The 23,222-nt window shown below is 39.7% G+C and overlaps 1 protein-coding gene across 1 annotated transcript in view; it reads right to left on the bottom strand.

The window, feature by feature from the left end:
- LOC138352831 (methyltransferase-like protein 27) overlaps positions 1–20,789 on the bottom strand; it is a 50,642-nt gene extending 29,853 nt beyond the window's left edge. The window contains exon 1 of the mRNA XM_069305396.1: positions 20,660–20,789. Within this exon, the coding sequence (XP_069161497.1) occupies positions 20,660–20,759 (100 nt within the window). The 5' untranslated portion in view covers positions 20,760–20,789. The remainder of the gene's footprint in view (positions 1–20,659) is intronic.
- Between the last annotated feature and the right edge of the window lie 2,433 nt (positions 20,790–23,222).

Here is a 23,222-nt window from a genome sequence, read left to right on the forward strand (position 1 = left end):
GGAAATGTCAAGACGCTCAAGCCTGGAAACCCACTTCGGCCAATCATTAGCCAGATACCCACACCCACGTACAGACTGGCGAAGCGACTCAACGGCCTGCTGACTCCTTATGTTCCTTGCGCCTTCAGCCTGAAGTCTCCAAAGGAATTTGTTGACTTACTGCGGGGCACACGGGCCACAGGGATAAGAGCCTCGTTGGACGTAGAATCGCTGTTTACCAACGTACATGTGGACGAGACAATCGGAATGATAGCCGACAGAGTGTATCGTGATCCAGCCTGTACTCCTCTTGACATACCAGAAAATATTCTGAGGAAACTACTCCAAGCTTGTACTAAAGAGGCACCCTTCTTGAGCCCGGATGGGCACATGTATAAGCAAGTAGATGGGGTCGCCATGGGTTCTCCCCTAGGTGTCCTGTTTGCAAACTTCTACATGGGTACCATCGAGCAAAAAGTCTTAGTCGACATGAACTTGAAACCGGCCATATACTGCAGGTATGTTGACGACATTTTTACACAGGTACCTGATGTCAGACATCTGCAGGAGCTGAAGGAGGCATTTGAGCAGAGTTCCGTGCTGCGTTTCACTTACGAGATGGAAAAGGATGGGAAGCTGCCCTTTCTAGATGTAACAGTCATGGAAAAGGGCGGAGGTTTCCACACTGCAGTCTACACTAAGGAAACAAACATAGGAATGTGCCTAAATGCCAACAGCGACTGCCCAGACAGGTACAAGAGGAGTGTTGTTAACGCATATGTCGACCGTGCTCTCAGCCACAGCTCAGAATGGAAGCAAGTCGACGAAGAACTCTGTAGGGTAAGGCAGGTCCTATAACGGCTTCTCCAATGGTTTCGTCGAAGACATCATAAGAAGGAAAGTGAAAAGCCATGCAACCTCTGAAGAGACAACTAACACAACACCTATACCCCCTATTAGACTATTTTACAGGAACTTCTTTTCCACAGCTCATAAAACGGAGGAAAGGGTCCTGAAAGATATTGTTAATAGAAACGTTATCCCTACAGACAAAAATCAGAGGATACAACTGATGATTTACAATAAAATCAGAAAAACGGCCAGCCTACTCATGAGAAACTCTCCAGACACAAAACAGAACGCTTTAAAAGAGACTAACGTCGTCTATGCCTTCAAATGCACACTTGGGGACTGTAAGCTCCAAAAAACCCAGTATATAGGCAAGACAACAACATCTCTTTCTAGGCGTTTAACGATGCATAAGCAACAGGGCTCCATTAAGGAACATATAATCTCTTCCCACAACCAAACCATCGCCAGAGAAATCCTAGTAAACAACACAGAAATCATCGATAGATACAGCGATAGCCGGCGGCTTGACGTTTGCGAGGCACTACACATCAAGAAGTCAACACCAGCAATCAACAGAAAATTATTGCACAACTATATTCTACCCACCTCAAGACTCCGCTCCAATATACAAGCATCAAGAAATATGGACCAATAGGCTTTCTACAAACACTTCTATTCAATATCCATTGCTTCGTGTTCTGTCTTGTGTTGATGAAATTATTACCCTATTAATACTCTTGTTCTGTCTTGTGTTGATGAAATTAATACCCTATTAATACCACATTTTGTTCTGTCTTGTGTTAATGCCACATCACCCCTTCCACCTCACTCAAATGTAGATATAAAATCGGAGATACGTAAGTTCTATTCAGTTGTGTATTTGTGAACAAAAGTCTTTGAAAATGTAATAAGTTTTACGAAACGCGCCCGTGTCGCGTCAGACTAGAAATAAAAATGAATTTTGGAGAATTGATTTTTGATTTACCTCCAACAGTGAAGCGTAATGTACGAAAGATTGAGAAAATTCGTGTTAGAATTATTAATCTTACTTTTTCGGTCATATTTAATAATATATGTCTACAGGAAAGACTGCTACCAAAATATACTAATATATATATATATATATATATATATATATATATATATATATATATATATATATATATATATATATATATATATATATATATATATATATATATTATTAAATATGACCGAAAAAGTAAGATTAATAATTCTAACACGAATTTTCTCAATCTTTCGTACATTTCTTTTCACTGTTGGAGGTAATTCAAAAATTCTTATGATGTCTTCGACGAAACCATTGGAGAAGCCGTTGTTGACTAGGACCTGCCTTACCCTACAGACCTTACCCTTACCCTTACCCTTACCCTACTAGTCAACAACGGCTTCTCCAATGGTTTCGTCGAAGACATCATAAGAAGGAAAGTGAAACGCCATGCAACCTCTGAAGAGACAACTAACACAACACCTATACCCCCTATTAGACTATTTTACAGGAACTTCTTTTTCACAGCTCATAAAACAGAGGAAAGGGTCCTGAAAGATATTGTTAATAGAAACGTTATCCCTACAGACAAAAATCAGAGGATACAACTGACGATTTACTATAAAACCAGAAAAACGGCCAGCCTACTCATGAGAAACTCTCCAGACACAAAGCAGAACGCTTTAAAAAGAGACCAACGTCGTCTATGCCTTCAAATGCCCACTTGGGGACTGTAAGCTCCAAAAAACCCAGTATATAGGCAAGACAACAACATCTCTTTCTAGGCGTTTAACGATGCATAAACAACAGGGCTCCATTAAGGAACATATAATCTCTTCCCACAACCAAACCATCGCCAGAGAAATCCTAGTAAACAACACAGAAATCATCGATAGATACAGCGATAGCAGGCGGCTTGATGTTTGCGATGCACTACACATTAAGAAGTCAACACCAGCAATCAACAGCCAGTTAATGCACAACTATATTCTACCCACCTCAAGACTCCGCTCCAATATAGAAGCATCAAGAAATATGGACCAATAGGCTTTCTACAATCACTTCCATTTCAATACCCATTGTTTCGTGTTCTGTCTTGTGTTGATGAAATTAATACCCTATTAATGCCACCTCTTGTTCTGTCTTGTTGATGAAATTAATACCCTATTAATGCCACCTCACCCCATCCACCTCACTCAAATGTAGATATAAACAAAATCGAAGATGTGTAAGTTCTATTCAGTTGTGTATTTGTAAACTAAAGTCTTTGAAAATGTAATAAGTTTTACGAAACGCGCTCATGTCGCGTCAGACTAGAAATAAAAATGAATTTTGGAGAATTGATTTTTGAATTACCTCCAACAGTGAAAAGAAATGTACGAAAGATTGAGAAAATTCGTGTTAGAATTATTAATCTTACTTTTTCGGTCATATTTAATAATATATGTCTACAGGAAAGACTGCTACCAAAATATACTAATATATATATATATATATATATATATATATATATATATATATATATATATATGTATATATATATATATATATATATATATATATATATATATATATATATATATATATATATATATATATATATATATATTATTAAATATGACCGAAAAAGTAAGATTAATAATTCTAACACGAATTTTCTCAATCTTTCGTACATTATGCTTCACTGTTGGAGGTAAATCAAAAATCACTTCTCCAAAATTCATTTTTATTTCTAGTCTGACGCGACACGGGCGCGTTTCGTAAAACTTATTACATTTTCAAAGACTTCACAAATACACAACTGATTAGAACTTGCGTTTCCCTGATTTTATATCTACATTTGAGTGAGGTGGGAAGGGTGATGTGGCATTACATTTGAGTGAGGTGGGAAGGATGATGTGGCATTAACACAAGACAGAACACTAGAGGATATTAATAAGGTATTAAAAGTATCAACACAAGACAGAACAGAAACAATGGGTATTGAATAGAAGTGTTTGTAGAAAGCCTATTGGTCCATATTTCTTGATGCTTCTATATTGGAGCGGAGTCTTGAGGTGGGTAGAATATAGTTGTGCAATAATTGGCTGTTGATTGCTGGTGTTGACTTCTTGATGTGTAGTGCCTCGCAAACGTCAAGCCGCCTGCTATCGCTGTATCTATCGATGATTTCTGTGTTGTTTACTAGGATTTCTCTGGCGATGGTTTGGTTATGGGAAGAGATTATATGTTCCTTAATGGAGCCCTGTTGTTTATGCATCGTTAAACGCCTAGAAAGAGATGTTGTTGTCTTGCCTATATACTGGGTTTTTTGGAGCTTACAGTCCCCAAGTGGGCATTTGAAGGCATAGACGACGTTAGTCTCTTTTAAAGCGTTCTGTTTCGTGTCTGGAGAGTTTCTCATGAGTAGGCTGGCCGTTTTTCTGGTTTTATAGTAAATCGTCAGTTGTATCCTCTGATTTTTGTCTGTAGGGATAACGTTTCTATTAACAATATCTTTCAGGACCCTTTCCTCTGTTTTATGAGCTGTGGAAAAGAAGTTCCTGTAAAATAGTCTAATAGGGGGTATAGGTGTTGTGTTAGTTGTCTCTTCGGAGGTTGCATGGCTTTTCACTTTCCTTCTTATGATGTCTTCGATGAAACCATTGGAGAAGCCGTTATTGACTAGAACCTGCCTTACCCTACAGAGTTCTTCGTCGACTTGCTTCCATTCTGAGCTGTGGCTGAGAGCACGGTCGACGAATGCGTTAACAACACTCCTCTTGTACCTGTCAGGGCAGTCGCTGTTGGCATTTAGGCACATTCCTATGTTTGTTTCCTTTGTGTAGACTGCAGTGTGGAAACCTCCGCCCTTTTCCATGACTGTTACATCTAGAAAAGGCAGCTTCCCATCCTTTTCCGTCTCGTAAGTGAAACGCAGCACGGAACTCTGCTCAAATGCCTCCTTCAGCTCCTGCAGATGTCTGACATCAGGTACCTGTGTAAAAATGTCGTCAACATACCTGCAGTATATGGCCGGTTTCAAGTTCATGTCGACTAAGACTTTTTGCTCGATGGTACCCATGTAGAAGTTTGCAAACAGGACACCTAGGGGAGAACCCATGGCGACCCCATCTACTTGCTTATACATGTGCCCATCCGGGCTCAAGAAGGGTGCCTCTTTAGTACAAGCTTGGAGTAGTTTCCTCAGAATACTTTCTGGCATGTCAAGAGGAGTACAGGCTGGATCACGATACACTCTGTCGGCTATCATTCCGATTGTCTCGTCCACAGGTACGTTGGTAAACAGCGATTCTACGTCCAACGAGGCTCTTATCCCTGTGGCCCGTGCGCCCCACTTACGAGACGGAAAAGGATGGGAAGCTGCCTTTTCTAGATGTAACAGTCATGGAAAAGGGCGGAGGTTTCCACACTGCAGTCTACACAAAGGAAACAAACATAGGAATGTGCCTAAATGCCAACAGCGACTGCCCTGACAGGTACAAGAGGAGTGTTGTTAACGCATACGTCGACCGTGCTCTCAGCCACAGCTCAGAATGGAAGCAAGTCGACGAAGAACTCTGTAGGGTAAGGCAGGTTCTAGTCAATAACGGCTTCTCCAATGGTTTCATCGAAGACATCATAAGAAGGAAAGTGAAAAGCCATGCAACCTCCGAAGAGACAACTAACACAACACCTATACCCCCTATTAGACTATTTTACAGGAACTTCTTTTCCACAGCTCATAAAACAGAGGAAAGGGTCCTGAAAGATATTGTTAATAGAAACGTTATCCCTACAGATAAAAATCAGAGGATACAACTGACGATTTACTATAAAACCAGAAAAACGGCCAGCCTACTCATGAGAAACTCTCCAGACACGAAACAGAACGCTTTAAAAGAGACTAACGTCGTCTATGCCTTCAAATGCCCACTTGGGGACTGTAAGCTCCAAAAAAACCCAGTATATAGGCAAGACAACAACATCTCTTTCTAGGCGTTTAACGATGCATAAACAACAGGGCTCCATTAAGGAACATATAATCTCTTCCCATAACCAAACCATCGCCAGAGAAATCCTAGTAAACAACACAGAAATCATCGATAGATACAGCGATAGCAGGCGGCTTGACGTTTGCGAGGCACTACACATCAAGAAGTCAACACCAGCAATCAACAGCCAATTATTGCACAACTATATTCTACCCACCTCAAGACTCCGCTCCAATATAGAAGCATCAAGAAATATGGACCAATAGGCTTTCTACAAACACTTCTATTCAATACCCATTGTTTCTGTTCTGTCTTGTGTTGATACTTTTAATACCCTATTAATATCCTCTAGTGTTCTGTCTTGTGTTAATGCCACATCATCCTTCCCACCTCACTCAAATGTAATGCCACATCACCCTTCCCACCTCACTCAAATGTAGATATAAAATCAGGGAAACGCAAGTTCTAATCAGTTGTGTATTTGTGAAGTCTTTGAAAATGTAATAAGTTTTACGAAACGCGCCCGTGTCGCGTCAGACTAGAAATAAAAATGAATTTTGGAGAAGTGATTTTTGATTTACCTCCAACAGTGAAGCATAATGTACGAAAGATTGAGAAAATTCGTGTTAGAATTATTAATCTTACTTTTTCGGTCATATTTAATAATATATGTCTACAGGAAAGACTGCTACCAAAATATACTAATATATATATATATATATATATATATATTTTGGTAGCAGTCTTTCTTGTAAACATATGTTGTTGAATATGATCGAAAAGCTAAGATTAATAATTCTAACACAAATCTTCTCAATATCTTTTATATTACATATATAATAATATATTTTCGTTTTTCTTCACTGTGGACGGTAATTGAAAAATTAACTCTCCATAATTCATGTTATATATATTTTTATTTTTGGTCTGATGCCAAGAAGCGTTTCGTAAGGCTTCTTACATTTTCAAAAACTTGGTTTACATATAACATACATCATGCTTTTATTTGTCTGGGAGAAGTGATATGACACAATAGTTTTGGGTGGGGTGACAGAATACGAATCAATTATGCAGTCCAGGAGTCACAATAACGTGGCTGAAATATGTTGACCAAACCACACTCGAAAGTGAAGGGACGATGACGTTTCGGTCTGTCCTGGACCATTCTCAAGTCGATTGTGAATGACCTGAGTCACAATCGACTTGAGAATGGTCCAGAACGGACCGAAACGTCGTAGTCCCTTCACTTTCTAGTGTGCGGTTTAGTCAACACGAATCAATTAGTATAAATTGGGTATGAAAACATAAGAATGGAAGCAACTACACAAGGCTAATTGGCCCATACTTTCTCTTGCTGTTTCTATGTTGGTTCGGGGTCTTGAAGTGGGTAGAATATAGTTATGTGTTAATTTACTTTTTATTACTGTTGGTGACTTTTTCATGTGTAGTGCCTCGCTGATGATGGGTCTCCTGCTATCGCTGTATCTATCGAGGATTTCTGTGTTGCTTGTTAAGATTTCTCTGAGGATGGTCTGGTTGTGAGAAGAGATTATATGTTCCTTGATGGAGCCCTGTTGTTTGTGCATTGTTAATCGCCTAAAAAGAGACGTTGTTGTCTTGCCTAATACTGAGATCTTTGGGGCTTACAGTATCTGTTGAGAAGAAAGCTTACTCTCTATTAATTGAGTGATATTTAATTAATAGATTAATTTGAATTAATCGAAAGACCACCCTATTTTGACTGAAAAGGGAAACAGATAAAGTTAAATGATAAGGACTGCAACACCAGTGCCTATGGATAAGCAACTATTAAATATTATTCTTTAAACTTCAATGGGCTGTATAATATTAATGTTCGAGAATAAACTTTCCGTCCTTCACAAAATTGGGGGTTAATACCAGAAGTAATCTACTCCCAGTACGCTTCATCGAGGCTGGTTCTTCCTCGAATAAAAATTTAGTAAATTCTACTAAATACTACATTAAGAAACATTAGATAAATTGATTAATTGTAAAAAGATTATAGATTGATTAACCAAGAAATTATTCTCATTTGACTTTTATGAGGCTAACATATTACGTTAGATATCTCAAATCAAATAAACTAAATGTCTTCGACTGACAATCGATTCTAGAATTTTCTCAATCAAAGAAATAATAGAAAAGGGTTCAGCTGCTTAGTTGTAATAGTGAACGGAGAGGTATAGGTGCAATGGCGTCGTCTGCTACTTGCTGCAACACGTGAGCTCGAACATGGCGTGGGAACATGAGGACCACGACCGCTTACAACATAAGCTGAAATTTCAACTGAATATACTAATTGTTTACACCTACTATTTAGTATCCTCACTATGCCATAGAAGGAATGAAATTAATTCCTTATGGACGTACTTATTGTTTGGGGAGGTCGCGTGGCATAACGATGGACAGTGCACAGTAAAAAGATATATGTAGAGATCTCAAGATATAATTAATACTAGGTCACTTAACCTGCTGGTTGTCCACCGAAGCAATCACAGATTGCTACTGGAGCAATTGCACGCTCCTAGGCCGATTAACTGCAAGGGCCTAACGTAGAATTGATGCAAATTCGACTCTCCTGGGACGCACGATGTGATTGTTGGCGTCGCTTGATCAGCCAGTGGCTAATGCAAGAATGGCGTCTCTCCGCCTTCCTCCCTCACCTCGTCTCTCACATTCACAACAGAAATTAATAATCACGGATAATTCTTTTCTGTGTAATTACTGATGTAATGCGTTAATGAGAGACGGGTTGCAATTATAGGGAATTAAATAATATCATATTCTCGTTAAATGGTGTTAATCGAGAAATGGAGATAATTTTATTTCCTCCATAGCATTCGTACCTAACAGATAAAACTGTTACTAGATAATAATTTCAGTTAATAACTCTCGGTTTTGGATTATTAGGAGCTATATTATCCGTAGTTAATTATTGTACGGAATACTGATAATTTTAGAGAGCCACATTCAATTCTCTAACATATTATGAATAAATATGTTTAAATGGACATTATTTGACGCAATCCTGCCTCTTGATGTCGTGAGAATATTAGCAATATGCTCAGATAAAGAAATATTAATTTATGTTAACACTACTGTTAGTGGAATTAATAACTACTTTAATTAGCTATACTATAATGATGTATTATAATACAATGGTAATGTGTCAGTGTTGGAAATTTCCAACATAACTCCGGGGAAGGGGGGGGGGGGAACTCGGGTCGCAGTTCAATGTTGCGTACTGACGTACCTATCCCGAAGTTAATATTAATGTTAGTACGTTAGTACACACATAACAGATGTCCCGTAATTGTCAAGGACATATAAGACTTTAAGTCATGTTAAATGTAAAACATGGAATTGTGAATCATCTAAAGTTAATAACTACTAAAGCCTACAATGTACTCCATGACTGGTGTCGCGATGACGTGTAACGGTTATGTTACTAAGTCTTAAAGTTTTGTAAACTCATAGATGCTCTAGATGGAATAATGTTATAGTCGATAGCCTACACAAACAAATTAATGATTAAATCATACAATTTAAAGTAACTGAGAATCCACTGTGAGGTGAATGTCTTGGGTCATTGTGACTTGTAACTGATTTGACTTGACATCACAACACAGCATCATCATGATTACTCAAATTGGATGATAAATTATTTGCTTTTAGTCAGAGCTATAATAGGCTTGTAGTTTCCATTTACATTGTTGAGCAGCTGCTCTAGGTGGGCGTGTGCTCGGTGGATCAGAATTGTTGTCCTCGGAAACTGTAGGTGAAGTTGGTTCTGTTAAACACTCTCATTCTGCTAATTTGAGAGGTACCAACTTCTCTAATGTTTTTAGGGTAGTAGTGCCTTGGCACAAAATCCGTACTACTCTCAGGATGCCTTGGTGATCTGGGTGGATAGAGACAATTTTGCCTATAGGCCATTCTGACCTGGATCCATCACTGTCAATCAACACTAGGTCTCCTGGTTTGGGTTGAACTTTATTATAGGGGCACGAAGCTCCATAGTGGTACTCTCGTAGAGCTGTGGTACTCTCGAGTCCACACCTCATTCCACCTTTCAATTTCTCTCGAGAGATGTTGGTAACTTTCCACTAAATCACTCCTAATCATATGAGAAGGGTCAACGGGATCCTCTCCTTCCAAAGGTATCAGAGGGCTCAGCAGGCCTCCATGAATTAAATGTGAGGGACTCAGGGGTTCTCTCTGTGACAAGTCATCTGATAGGTAAGTTAATGGGCGATTGTTGACTCGCGCCTCAATTTCCACGATGAGTGTTTGGAGTTCAGAGAAACTAATTTTCTGTCGATGTAAGGTCATTTTTAAACATTTCTTGACAGTCCCTATCATACGTTCGTAGAACCCACCTTGCCAGGGGGCTCTGGAAGCTATAAATTTCCAGTGGTATTGTCGTCTCTGCATGACAGACTGCACTTCTGGATGATTCCATATCTCTCGTAGGCAGGCTTCTCCTGCCACAAAATTTGAACCATTTTCGGATATCATTAGTTTGAGACAGGATCTGCGAGCTGCAAATTTACGAAAAGCTTGGATGAAGGCTTCGGCACTCATGTCAGAAGTCACTTCTAGATGTACGCCTCGTGTGGTTGCACACGTGAAGAGGCAAATATAAGCTTTCACTGGTATCTTATCTGGAGTGCCAGTGAGAAGTAAGGCTCCTGTGTAATCGACACCAGTGGCCTGAAAGGGACGAAGATGGACTACTCTCTCCTTAGGGAGTGGTGGAGGTCCTGGGTAAGGATACACTCGAGCATCGTATCTTTTGCAGATTACACAGAACTTAATGAGTAATTTGACAGTTTGACGACCTTGGGGAAGCCAATATTTCTGTCTCAAGTCGGTGAGAGTGTCTAACACTCCACCATGTAAAGTACCATATTGATGATGGTGTAAACTAGAAGTTTTGTAATAATGTGGTGACGTGGTAGAAGGATCGGATTCTTTGTATCCAAATAAATTTCTACATGAAGCAGACGTCCTCCACACCTTAATATATTATGAGTGTTGGTATCATAGCAGATACCTCGAGACTTGGTTAATTTATCTGGAAGATTTTCATATTCACTTCCATACGTCTCTTGTTGTGCACGTTTGATCCAGTAGAGGATAGGATTGGGAAACTTATGCCTGATTCCTATCTTAGCAAGAAAGTCAAACACATGTGCTGTCACTCTTAATAACTTACTCAAGTTAGAATAATTGTGAGGATTAATAGCTGAGATTTGATGAGGTTCTGGGTCTTTCATGGGAATAGTGATACTGGTCACTATGACTTGTGGTTTCTGTTTGGGCCACTGACCACTAACAAGCTATGAAGGTCCATTAAACCACATCGAAGACTTGATTAGCTGTTTTAATGTTAAACCTCTTGATAAGTAATCTGCAGGATTGTCCTTAGTGGGGACATGTCTGAATTTATATCCAGCAGATAATTCATGAATTTCCCTAACACGATTACTAATGCAGGGAGTTTTATTGTTGTTATTTCTTACCCATTTTAAGACTGCCTCATTGTCTGACCACACTACGATTTCACCAAAGTGGATATTATTGAGTGTCTTGGTCAGGCAATGAGCCAATCGTACTCCCACCAGCAATGCAGTTAACTCCATTTGAGGTAAAGATCTCTTCTTGATTGAAGCAATTCTTGCTTTAGATGTGAGTAAAAATGATTGTGCACTATTGACTAAATAGGCTGCAGCACCATATGCTTTGCCAGAGGCATCACAAAAGACGTGCAAATTTGTGGGGAAGTTTTGTCCTGAAGCATTACAAGGAAATTTCAAAACACCAAATTGATTGAAATCCGTTGTGAGTATCTGCCATTTATCTTGCAACTCAGTTGGCAACGGATCATCACATCCCATATGTTTCTGCCAGCATTCCTGCATGAGGAGTTTGCCCCTTATTAAAATAGGGGCTAAGTAAGCCCAAAGGGTCATATGGTTGACTGACATACGAGAGTAATTTTCTCATGGAAACGGTTGAATTATTGGTTTGTACTGACTTGACATTCATCTCGTCAGTACCTGTGTTCCATTCCACGCCCAAAACCTTTAATTGATTAGGCACCTGATAACCCGGAAATTCTTTCTCGATTATCTGGTTTAATGATTTATTGTTTGAGGCCCATGATTGTAGTGGCATATTGGCTCCTAGTAACTCACGGTTAGCCTCATGGTAGATTTCTACCAATTTGGATTTGTCATTAGTCCTGGAAATTATCGACATACAAGTTGTCACTGATCTCCGTTTTATAAGGGCTATTTGACTTCTTCAAATGTGTATCTAATGTGGCTTGAAGTAGAAACGGTGAAGAAGTCGCACCGAATAGCACAGAGGCAAACCGATAGGTTACGACATCACTGTCAGGATCCAATGGGACCTTAATCCAGAGAAATTTGGTGTAATTACGATCCTCCTCTTGTAAGCCTACTCTAAGGAAAGCTTTACTGATATCAGCAGTATAAGCGAAAATACCAGTGCGGAATCGTAACAATATGTCATGTAGCCTTTGTGTCAGGCTAGGTCCCGTTTGGAGACATTCATTCAAGAACAGGCTGTTTACCTTCACTTTGGCACTACAGTTGAAGACGATACGTATTGGTGTTGTCAATGAATCTTTCACCACAGCGTGATGGGGTAATTAGTGACCTGTTTTTCGGTCATCATTATCAACAACTTCGATAAATTTACTGTTGAGTTGTTGTTGAATTAATTGATGATACATGTTCAATTTATCTGGCTGTTTCTTCAGCCGTATTAATTGAGACTGTAATTGAGAGGCTGCCATGAAATAATTAACTGGAAGTTGTGGCTGATTCAACTTCTATGGCAGTCTCACCCAGTATTGTTTGTCTTTATAGACAACTGTGTCCAGATATTGCTGGTAAGTCCACGTATCATCAGAGCTTGGTTTATCAGGGACAATACCTAAAGTGTCTAAATCCCACAGACGATATACAGGTGGATCAGACTCATTATCTTCAGATATTTCTCTGAAATGTAAGGGTGACTGTTCCAAGCCTAGTCATGCACTATTGAAGCCTAGTCATAGTCATAACACTATTGAATTGTTAGTTTGTTGGTTGGTTGACGCTGTTTTTTTGTTGGAAAAGCACCGGTCCAGTAAGCAATTTGCCTCCAGCAGATGACAACAAATTCATTCCATGTTGTCTGGTGCATCCTGTTATAAATTTATAATAATAGTCAGTGCCTATTAGGATACCAACATCTGTGAGGCAGTCAGAATTTATTTTGTGATCTGCTAGCCTCATGCGGTTATGTTTGAGATATCTCACAGTGCGAGCTAGTCCTGTGACCTGCAGGTCTGAAGGAAGTTTATCTACTACTACCGCTTGTATTGGACTAGTGGAAGATCCAGGTCTCACTAACACCTTGACTACTTGGTATTCACAAGGTCCACTATTAGTCAAGAACCCAGAAATATTCAGTCTCACACTTTTGGCAGGTTTTAATTTTAACTGCTCGACTAATTGTTGTGTGATGAAGGTTTTCTGTGATCCTTGATCAAAGAGATCTCTAGTGTTAACTCTAGACTTCGTATCAATTAGTTTGAGTTGAGCCGTAGGCAGAGTAGTATTATTGCCTGACTCAGTAGCAAGTACATTTATTTCTTGGTGTACCTTGCAGTATTGTACTGTGGTAGAATTCATAGAATCCTCCCTAGGTGTCACAGATTGTGAGGAAGTTTTCCTACATAAGGCATAATGATGTACACCTTTGTTGACACTACTGCACAACCGTAGATGCACTTCACATTTACTGGGATCATGAGAACCCATGCACTTGGTGCACCTGTGTAATTCTTGTAGCCGTTTAATCCTGGTATTAAAGTTAGGATAAAGATTGCATTTGTAGGTGACATGTTCTTGTTCACAGAACAGACACTTTCTCTCAATGGCTGAGTTTGTCCTTTTAGTAAACACATCAGTTGCAGCATCAGAGGGAGATACAGAATAAATACCTACCCTACCACTCCTTTTCCCAGTGGATGGAGCAGTCTTAGGTTTGAATTTATTGGATTTATTCAAAGTCGATTTGGGTTTGACTGAGTTGTCAAGGTTAGGTTGTTTAAACTCAGGTTTAATTTTATCATGAGTTTTCAACCTGTTAACCGTTATTTTCAGTCCCTTGAATATTTGCTCGAGTGTAAAACTCGGTTTTATAGTGTGAGCAGATTTCTGCTAAAATATTTTGAGATAATTTCCTCTGTAAAAGTAACTTAATTGACCATTTTGAGGCTGGTACATAAACTTTAGTACCTAAGGCCTTCACTAGAGACTCTACTTCTAGCCTGAAGCTTTGAAGTGAGTCTGGTCGGTTACTTGGTGCATTCAGATCCAGTAACTGGTAATAAGGGTTAGCTATACTCAACTCCTTGTTGCATAAGTTCAACTTTAGTAGTTTTATAGCTTCCTCATAATTGCTCTCAGTGAGAGCTAGGTTATTTATGACCTTTTTAGCCTCCCCTTTGAGAAGACTAATCAGGTAAGAGAATTTAGAAACTCTGTCAAGAGAAGATTTGTTATGTATATGAACTTCAAATGAAGTCCAAAATGTGTCCCAATTTTCTTCATCCAGCCCTGCAAATGTAGGTAAGTCGAACCTCAGGTAATTGATTAATGGATTGAGACATAGTATTATTTGCATTGGATTTATATTGTTTTACTATATTGGATAGTACATCATGTTTATCTTGAGTCTCATCTTCATACTAGGAATTTTCTGCTAGAATTTGATCTATTTCATCAGGATCAGTTGCAGTTGCATTCAGTAGGTTGAGATAAGACTGGATTGTAGATCTGACTTGATCAAATTTGAGATCAGCTACTCTCAATGATGTTTCTAATTGATAGTAATCAATGTGAGTGGCTTTAGACAAAGTATCAGACTTATTAATCAGTCTGGTTAAATGACCTTTAAGGCCAATATAGGTTCTCCTTAACTGTTCAGGAGTAGCCATGGTTGCTTTCAGTCCAAGTTTCATAGGACTTGAATAAGTATTACTAATGAAGCTGGGGTACTTGCTCATTAGTCGACAAATAATATTGAATATAGCCTAAATTAATCTGGCTAAATTACACTCTGCCTCACTCGAGGTTAAATGTACCTACCTAACAATAAGTAGCTAAGGATTTTGAGCAGTGCTTGAATGTCACCATTAACTTTCTTCTGGCTAGCTCTTCTTTATCACCATTAAATGTAATAGTGATCATTCAGCAGCACTCAAAATTCATACACACAAATAATGGATACACAAATTAATTAATATGCATATACTCTAATCAGAGTTACTATAAAGTTTGAATCCCACCCTTGGTAGGATCAGCACAAGAATGAATAATGTATGCACTACTGACTAGTCTAAGACTAGTTGAAAGAATATCTACCTAAGAAACTACTAAATTATTTAGTCTGAATTTGTGCAAAACTCAGCACAATCACAGCCTAAATTCCTACCTAATAAAGGTTGGCATAAATTAATTTATGGTGCAATAATGTGAATATATAGTTGTGCTGTGTTTTGGGTTTTTTAGATTTTATAGTTTATATAAATGTGCACTTGCACACACACGCGAAAATACAAATATGTACAGTTAATTTTGGCTTGCTAGCCGCAGCCTTTTATGGTGGTTGATTGTGTTGACCAACTTGTCAACTACATGTGACCTAGCCTCACCTGACAGGTGTACACCATCTCTTGCCAGGTTTTGCCTGTATGGTCTGGCTGTAAATTGAATGTAAGTGGCATCCAATCGTACTCTCTTCCTTAGCCGAAAGTTTATATATTTGTCAGCCCTTTGGTAATATTCTGGACTCACTCCCCAACGATTATTATTGCTTAGTTGGAGAGGTTCCACCAACGTGAACACTACTGAACTGCTAACAAGTTTAAATGAGGAAATTATTCTTTTAAGGTGATTAATTACTTCAGTGGGGTGTTTAGTAGGATGGATGTCATTACCACCTAAATAAATAATAGTTAGATGGTGAGGCCACTCTAACGCAGGTGTTAATGTGGAGTTATTATAGAAATTGTGAGCTGTTGCTCCTGGTGACCTGAAAATTCTTACCTCAGTTTGAGGTATAAGTCTGAGTGTTGTGGGTAATTAACTGTGTCCCACTGGTGCTACTTTATACATGAGGTATAAGCAGCAAATAAATTGGTGTGTATTAGGCTGACCTATGTGGTACACTGCCGGTAGCCACAATTAATAAAATGTGGTTAGCCTAGATTACAACACACAGTAATTAGTTATGATTATGGTATTAATTGTAATACATCCGGTTTGAAGGACCATATTTTTTGTGTTGGGAAGAAAGCTTACTCTCTATTAATTGAGTGATATTTAATTAATAGATTAATTTGAATTAATCGAAGGACCACCCTATTTTGACTGAAAAGGGAAACAGATAAAGTTAAATGATAAGGACTGAAACACCAGTGCCTATGGATAAGAAACTATTAAAGATTATTCTTTAAACTTCAATGGGCTGTATAATATTAATGATCGAGAATAAACTTTCCATCCTTCACAAAATTGGGGGTTAATACCAGAAGTAATCTACTCCCAGTACGCTTCATCGAGGCTGGTTCTTCCTCGAATAAAAATTTAGTAAATTCTACTAAATACTATATTAAGAAACATTAGATAAATTGATTAATTGTAAAAAGATTATAGGTTGATTAACCAAGAAATTATTCTCATTTGACTTTTATGAGGCTAACATATTACGTTAGATATCTCAAATCAAATAAACTAAATGTCTTCGACTGATAATCGATTCTAGAATTTTCTCAATCAAAAAAATAATAGAAAAGGGTTCAGCTGCTTAGCTGTAATTGTGAATAGAGAGGTATAGGTGCAATGGCGTCGTCTGCTACTTGCTGCAACTCGTGAGCTCGAGCATGGCGTGGGAACATGAAGACCACGACCGCTTACAACACAAGTTGAAATTTCAACTGAATATACTAATTGTTTACACCTAATATCTAGTATCCTCACTATGCCATAGAAGGAATGAAATTAATTCCTTATAGACGTACTCATTGTTTGGGGAGGTCGCGTGGTATAACGATGGACAGTGCACAGTAAAAAGATATATGTAGAGATCTCAAGATATAACTAATACTAGGGCACGTAACCTGCTGGTTGTCCACCAATGCAATCACAGATTGCTACTGGAGCAATTGCACGCTCCTAGGTCGATTAACTGCAAGGGCCTAACGTAGAATTGATGTAAATTCGACTCTCCTGGAATGCACGATGTGATTGTTGGCGTCGCTTGAAAAGCCAGTGGCTAACGCAAGAATTGCGTCTTTCCGCCTTCCTCCCTCAACTCGTCTCTCGCATTCACAACAGAAATTAATAATCATGGATAATTCTTTTCCATGTAATTACTGATGTAATGCCTTAATGAGAGCCGGGTTGCAATTATAGGGAATTAAATAATATCAAATTCTCGTTAAATGGTGTTAATCGAGAAATGGAGATAATTTTATTTCCTCCATAGCATTCGTACCTAACAGATAAAACTGTTACTTGATAATAATCTCAGTTAATAACTCTCTGTTTTGGATTTTTGGGAGCTATATTATCCGTAGTTAATTATTGTATGGAATACTGATAATTTTAGAGAACCACATTCAATTCTCTAACATATTAGGAATAAATATGTTTAAATGGACATTATCTGACGCAATCCTGCCTCTCGATGTTGTGAGAATATTAGCAATATGCTCAGATAAAGAAATATTAATTTATGTTAACACTACCGTTAGTGGAATTAATAACTACTTTAATTAGTTATACAATAATGATGTATTATAATACAATGGTAATGAGTCAGTGTTGGAAATTTCCAACACTGGTGGGCATGGGAAGGCATTCACGACGTTGGTTTCCTTCAAGGCGTTCTGTTTGTTGTTTTTGAAGTTTTCCATGAGTAGGTTGGCTGTTTTTTTTGTTTTCTTAGTAAATTGTCAATTGTATTTTCTGACTTTTGTCTGTACGGATAACTATCCTATTAATAATATCTTTCAGGACCCTTTCCGCGATCTTGTGAACCGTCGAAAAGAAGTTCCTGTAAACCAGTCTAATAGAGGGTACAAGTGTTGTGCTAGTTGACTATTCAGAGGTTGCATGGCGTTTCACCTTTCTTTTTATGACGTCTTCAACATAAGCGTTAGAGAAGCCATTGTTGACTAGGACCTGCCTTACCCTACAGAGTTTTTCATCGACTTGCTTCCATCCTGAGCTGTGACTGAGAGCCCGGTCGACGTAAGTGTTGACAACACTCCTCTTGTACCTGTCTGGGCAGTCTCTATTGGCAGTGAGGCCCATTCCTATGTTTGTTTCATAAGTGTAGACTGCAGTGTGCAAGCCTTCGTTCCTTTCCGTGACTGTTACAATTAAAGGGCAGCTTCCCATCATTCTCCATCTCGTAAGTGAAACTTAACACAAAATTCTGCTCGAATGCCTCCTTCAGCTGGTGCAGACGTCTGACATAAAGTACCTGCATAAAAATATCGTCAGCATACCTGCAGTATATGGCGGGTTTCAAGTCCATGTCAACTATGACCCTCTGCTCGATGGTACCCATGTAGAAGTTGGCAAACAAGACACCTAGGGAAGAACCCATGGCGACCCCATCTACTTGCTTATACATGTGCCCATCTGGACTCAAAAAGAAGAGTGTCTCTTAAGTACAGGCTTGGAGTAGCTTTCTTAGTAATTTTTCTGGAATGTCAAGAGGAGTACAAGCTGGATCACGATACACTCTGTCCACTATCATCCCAATTGTTTCATCCAAAGGTACATTGGTAAACAGACTCCCCACTGCTTTGGGGCGTGCTGGGAATTAAAAAAAATTGGTAGGCGCTCATTGGAGGCCTGAGGCCTATATCTCGTACCCAAGTGATCATATGCTAGATTTGATTCCTACAATGTACCTACGATCGCCTAATGGCACTCTGCACAGCCACGATCCAGCAATTTAAGGCGCCCTGCACAATGTCAGTGGTTAATAGTCGGGTGAGGAGCGTATTTAGATGGTCCACGTAACAAAATGCAACCTTAGGGAGCCCTGGAGTTTAGTCCCACTCACAAAGCTCTGGTGTATCGTCCCACTCAGTGAGCCCTGGTGTGTAGTCCCAGTCAGTGAGCCCTGATGTGTAGTCCCACTCAGTGAGCCCTGATGTGTAGTCCCACTCAGTGAGCCCTTGTGTGTAGTCCCACTCAGTGAGACCTGGTGTGTAGTCCCACTCAGTGAGCCCTGGTGTGTAGTCCCACTCAGTGAGCCCTTGTGTGTAATCACACCCAGTGAGCCCTGGTGTGTAACCCCACTCAGTGAGCCCTGGTGTGTAATCCCACTCAGTGAGCCCTGGTGTGTAATCCCACTCAGTGAGCCCTGGTGTGTAGTCCCGCTCAGTGAGCCCTGGTGTGTAACCCCACTCAGTGAGCCCTGGTGTGTAATCCCACACAGTGAGCCCTGGTGTGTAGTCCCACTTAGTGACCCCTGGTGTGTAGTCCCACTCAGTGAGCCCTGGTGTGTAGTCCCACTCAGTGAGCCCTAATGTGTAGTCCCACTCAGTGAGCCCTGGCGTGTATTCCCACTCAGTGAGCCCTTGCGTGTATTCCCACTCAGTGAGCCCTGGTGTTTAGTCCCACTCACAAAGCTCTGGTGTGTAGTCCCACTCAGTGAGCCCTAGTGTGTAGTCCCACTCAGTGAGCCCTGATGTGTAGTCCCACTCAGTGAGCCCTGATGTGTAGTCCCACTCAGTGAGCCCTGATGTGTAGTCCCACTCAGTGAGACCTGGTGTGTAGTCCCATTAAGTGAGCCCTAGTGTGTAGTCCCACTCAGTGAGCCCTGGTGTGTAATCCCACTCAGTGAGCCCTGATGTTTAGTCCCATTCAGTGAGCCCTGGTGTGTAGTCCCACTCAGTGAGTCCTGGTGTGTAGTCCCACTCAGTGAGCCCTGATGTGCAATCACACTCAGTGAGCCCTGGTGTGTAATCCCAATCAGTGAACCCTGATGTGTAGTCCCACTCAGTGAGTCCTGGTGTGTAGTCCCACTCAGTGAGCCCTGGTGTGTAGTCCCACTCAGTGAGCCCTGATGTGCAATCACACTCAGTGAGCCCCGGTGTGTAATCCCACAAAGTGAGCCCTGGTGTGTAATCCTACAAAGTGAGCCCTGGTGTGTAATCCCACTCAGTGAGCCCTGATGTGTAGTCCCACTCAGTGAGTCCTGGTGTGTAATCCCACTCAGTGAGCCCTGGTGTGTAATCCCACTCAGTGAGCCCTGGTGTGTATTCCCACTTAGTGAGCCCAGGTGTGTATTCCCACTTAGTGAGCCCTGGTGTGTAATCCCACTCAGTGAGCCCTGGTATGTAATCCCACTTAGTGAGCCCAGGTGTGTAGTCCCACTTAGTGAGCCCTGGTGTGTAGTCCCACTTAGTGAGCCCTGGTGTGTAGTCCCACTCAGGGAGCCCCTGAGGAGTAACCCACTCAGGGAGCCTTGATGAGAAGGAGGCTCATATGAAAGATTTATCCACATTAATCAATCATTTCACATAAAATAAATGGAACGCTGTAGATGGACAGTGAACTTTATCGGTCTTATGATCACGTAAAGGTGATCAACAATAACAGACTTGGAACAATATCTCAGGGTTGTGGTACTGCAAATACTGATTATTATCTACTCCTGAAAATGTATTCTGTAATGGCTATTGGGTGTGTTGGGAATACAATTTAAGTTTTCTCACCTGGCTTGGTGATCCGGATAAATTCATCCATGGCTTGAACAGGCATATGGCTATGAAGCAGGCTACCAGTGGTCACCACCACATCATATGTGTCTGGCATCAACACACAAGATAAACATTACCATCGGCAACATTATCAACACATGATGTCATTACATGATATGCACTGAGCTCGTGAAAATAAATAAATAAATATATATATATATACATATATATATATATATATATATATATATATATATATATATATATATATATATATATATATATATATATATATATATAAGATTTTATAAATAAAATAAAATAATCGAATAGATGATGCTTAAATAACATATCATGTTTAATGTAAATATATTAATTATATACAATTTTTCAGACACCTTACAATATATAAATTGACATTTCTACCCTTGACAAAGAAGTCAAAACATTGTTATTATTCTCAACTGTCAAATTATTACATTTTCGTCAAGTAACATTTTTTACACTCAAGTTTATTTTGCAGTAGGATGTATTTGAGGATGGAAGGATGTATTTTGGTATACAACCCGTTCTCGCTCAAGACAGCACATATATGACTAAATGCTTATAGTCCCTATTTTGTTAATTTTTATTGTACCTATGTTGTATATTCCCAGTTATATTTTTTTCCAGGCACTAACTCTTCCTTATGTACCAATTTACGTACCAATTTACGTCCCATAGTACCCGTCTATCGCCGCAGACAGCAGAATAGTTGTGATTGGTTCACTTTTAATAAAAAAATTATTTTTCCAGTCCCACATGTGTTGTGAAATTTACCTACTCTTGTCCATGCTATTAGAATATTATGGACCAGCTATATCCTGTTGATGGCTCATAGTTTTGGCTTGAGAAATGTTGGTTGTTCTCAGTAAATAATAATAAGCACTATTAATTATTACATATAATAATGGTGCTATGCCAATCAACATAATATACAATAGTGAGTGCTTTAAAAATCTCCATAGAATGGAATGTAGGAACGCCTATAAAAAACGAAGTTACTTTGAAAGAAATATGGATTATACTACTGCAAACAGGATGGATATAGGATGTATGTAAGTATTGGTATGGCGTCAACTACCAACTGTAGGATGGATATGGGGTCCATTACCACCTGTTGGGTGAGTAAGGGGTCCATACCACCTGTAGGATGGTTTGGATCCACAACTGGCCATAGGATGGTTATGAGGTCTACTTTCACCTTCAGGATAGGAATGGGGTCCACTACCAACTGTGGGACTTTCGTCAAGTACCAAATATACAGAACAAGAGTTTCAGTCTCATTTGTTTGGATACCATCACTCATATGAGGCGTATTAGCCTTTCACAGATGTGCGTAAGGCAGCTAAAATTGCAAGTGATAAGCCTGAAATTAAGTGGGATATTGGCATTCAAATCTCTGCTGAAAAGCCGCAATATTTTAGGAAATTGGGGGATGACAGAAGAGCAGTTACTGAGACTCAAAGGCCAGAAAGCACGAGTGTAAAGGGCTATGACATATTTAGAAGCGAGAATTTTATATACGGCCAGCATAAAATATCCACTAGACAGTGTGTCATGGTAATTGCCAGAATTAGGCTGAGATATCGATATCTATGGCAGGTGGCTGCTGGTAATACAGGTTTTACACAGGTTTAACATGCTGTGGTTTGTAATATTCTCATCTCTGTCAGTGATGTATAAGGCAAAAAGGGTTGGGCCCAAAATACGGCCGTCTTAACACTATTATTATGGACCCCTGGACAAACAAGTGTGCTGGGGCCCCTACGACAACCACTCACGGGAATAAAAAGTAAATGATCGATAATATTAAAACCTATATATTTAATTGGTACTTATCAAAACTGGTGATAAAACCTTAACAACATACTGTGGAGAAGCAACTAATCAACATGATAAACGTTTCAACAATACACAAGGCTTGAAAAAGACAATAATACTCAGTACGGTACACATTAGATGGCACATTATGAAACATTTACATCCCACTCAAAACATTACGTTTCATTTCTGTTGATAGGGTTATTTACCTGGAAATATATATTGTAAATTTTTATTATTTAGTCCCACAACAGGATGTAGGGGTGAATTATATAAGTGTGGATGCATGTCTTATGCTTGTGGAGCCCCTATGCTCGTGGGGCCCCTATGCTCGTGGGGCCCCTATGATCGTGGGGCCCCTATGATCGTGGGGCCCCAAACAAGTGCCCATCGGGTCCATCCGGTAAGATGCTTCTGCCTTAAAATAGACCCCTGTCGTATCCCACTTACCACAATTTTCCAGTCAGATTCATTTCCAGCTAGCACCACTCTTTGTCATCCACCGGATTGGTATCAGGTCCACTAACGCTCACAGGTTGGGTATTTGGTCCACTGCCACCCACAAGATGGGTTTAGGGACCACTATCATCCTCAGGATGGGTATGGGGTCCAGTACCACCCAGAGGGTGGGTTTGGGGACCACTATCATCCTCATAATGGGTATGTGGATGGTCTACTACCACCCACTGGATGGGTATATGGTCCACTACTGCCC

The sequence above is a fragment of the Procambarus clarkii genome, chromosome 55, assembly GCF_040958095.1.
Source record: "Procambarus clarkii isolate CNS0578487 chromosome 55, FALCON_Pclarkii_2.0, whole genome shotgun sequence".
Taxonomy (NCBI): Eukaryota; Metazoa; Arthropoda; class Malacostraca; order Decapoda; family Cambaridae; genus Procambarus; species Procambarus clarkii.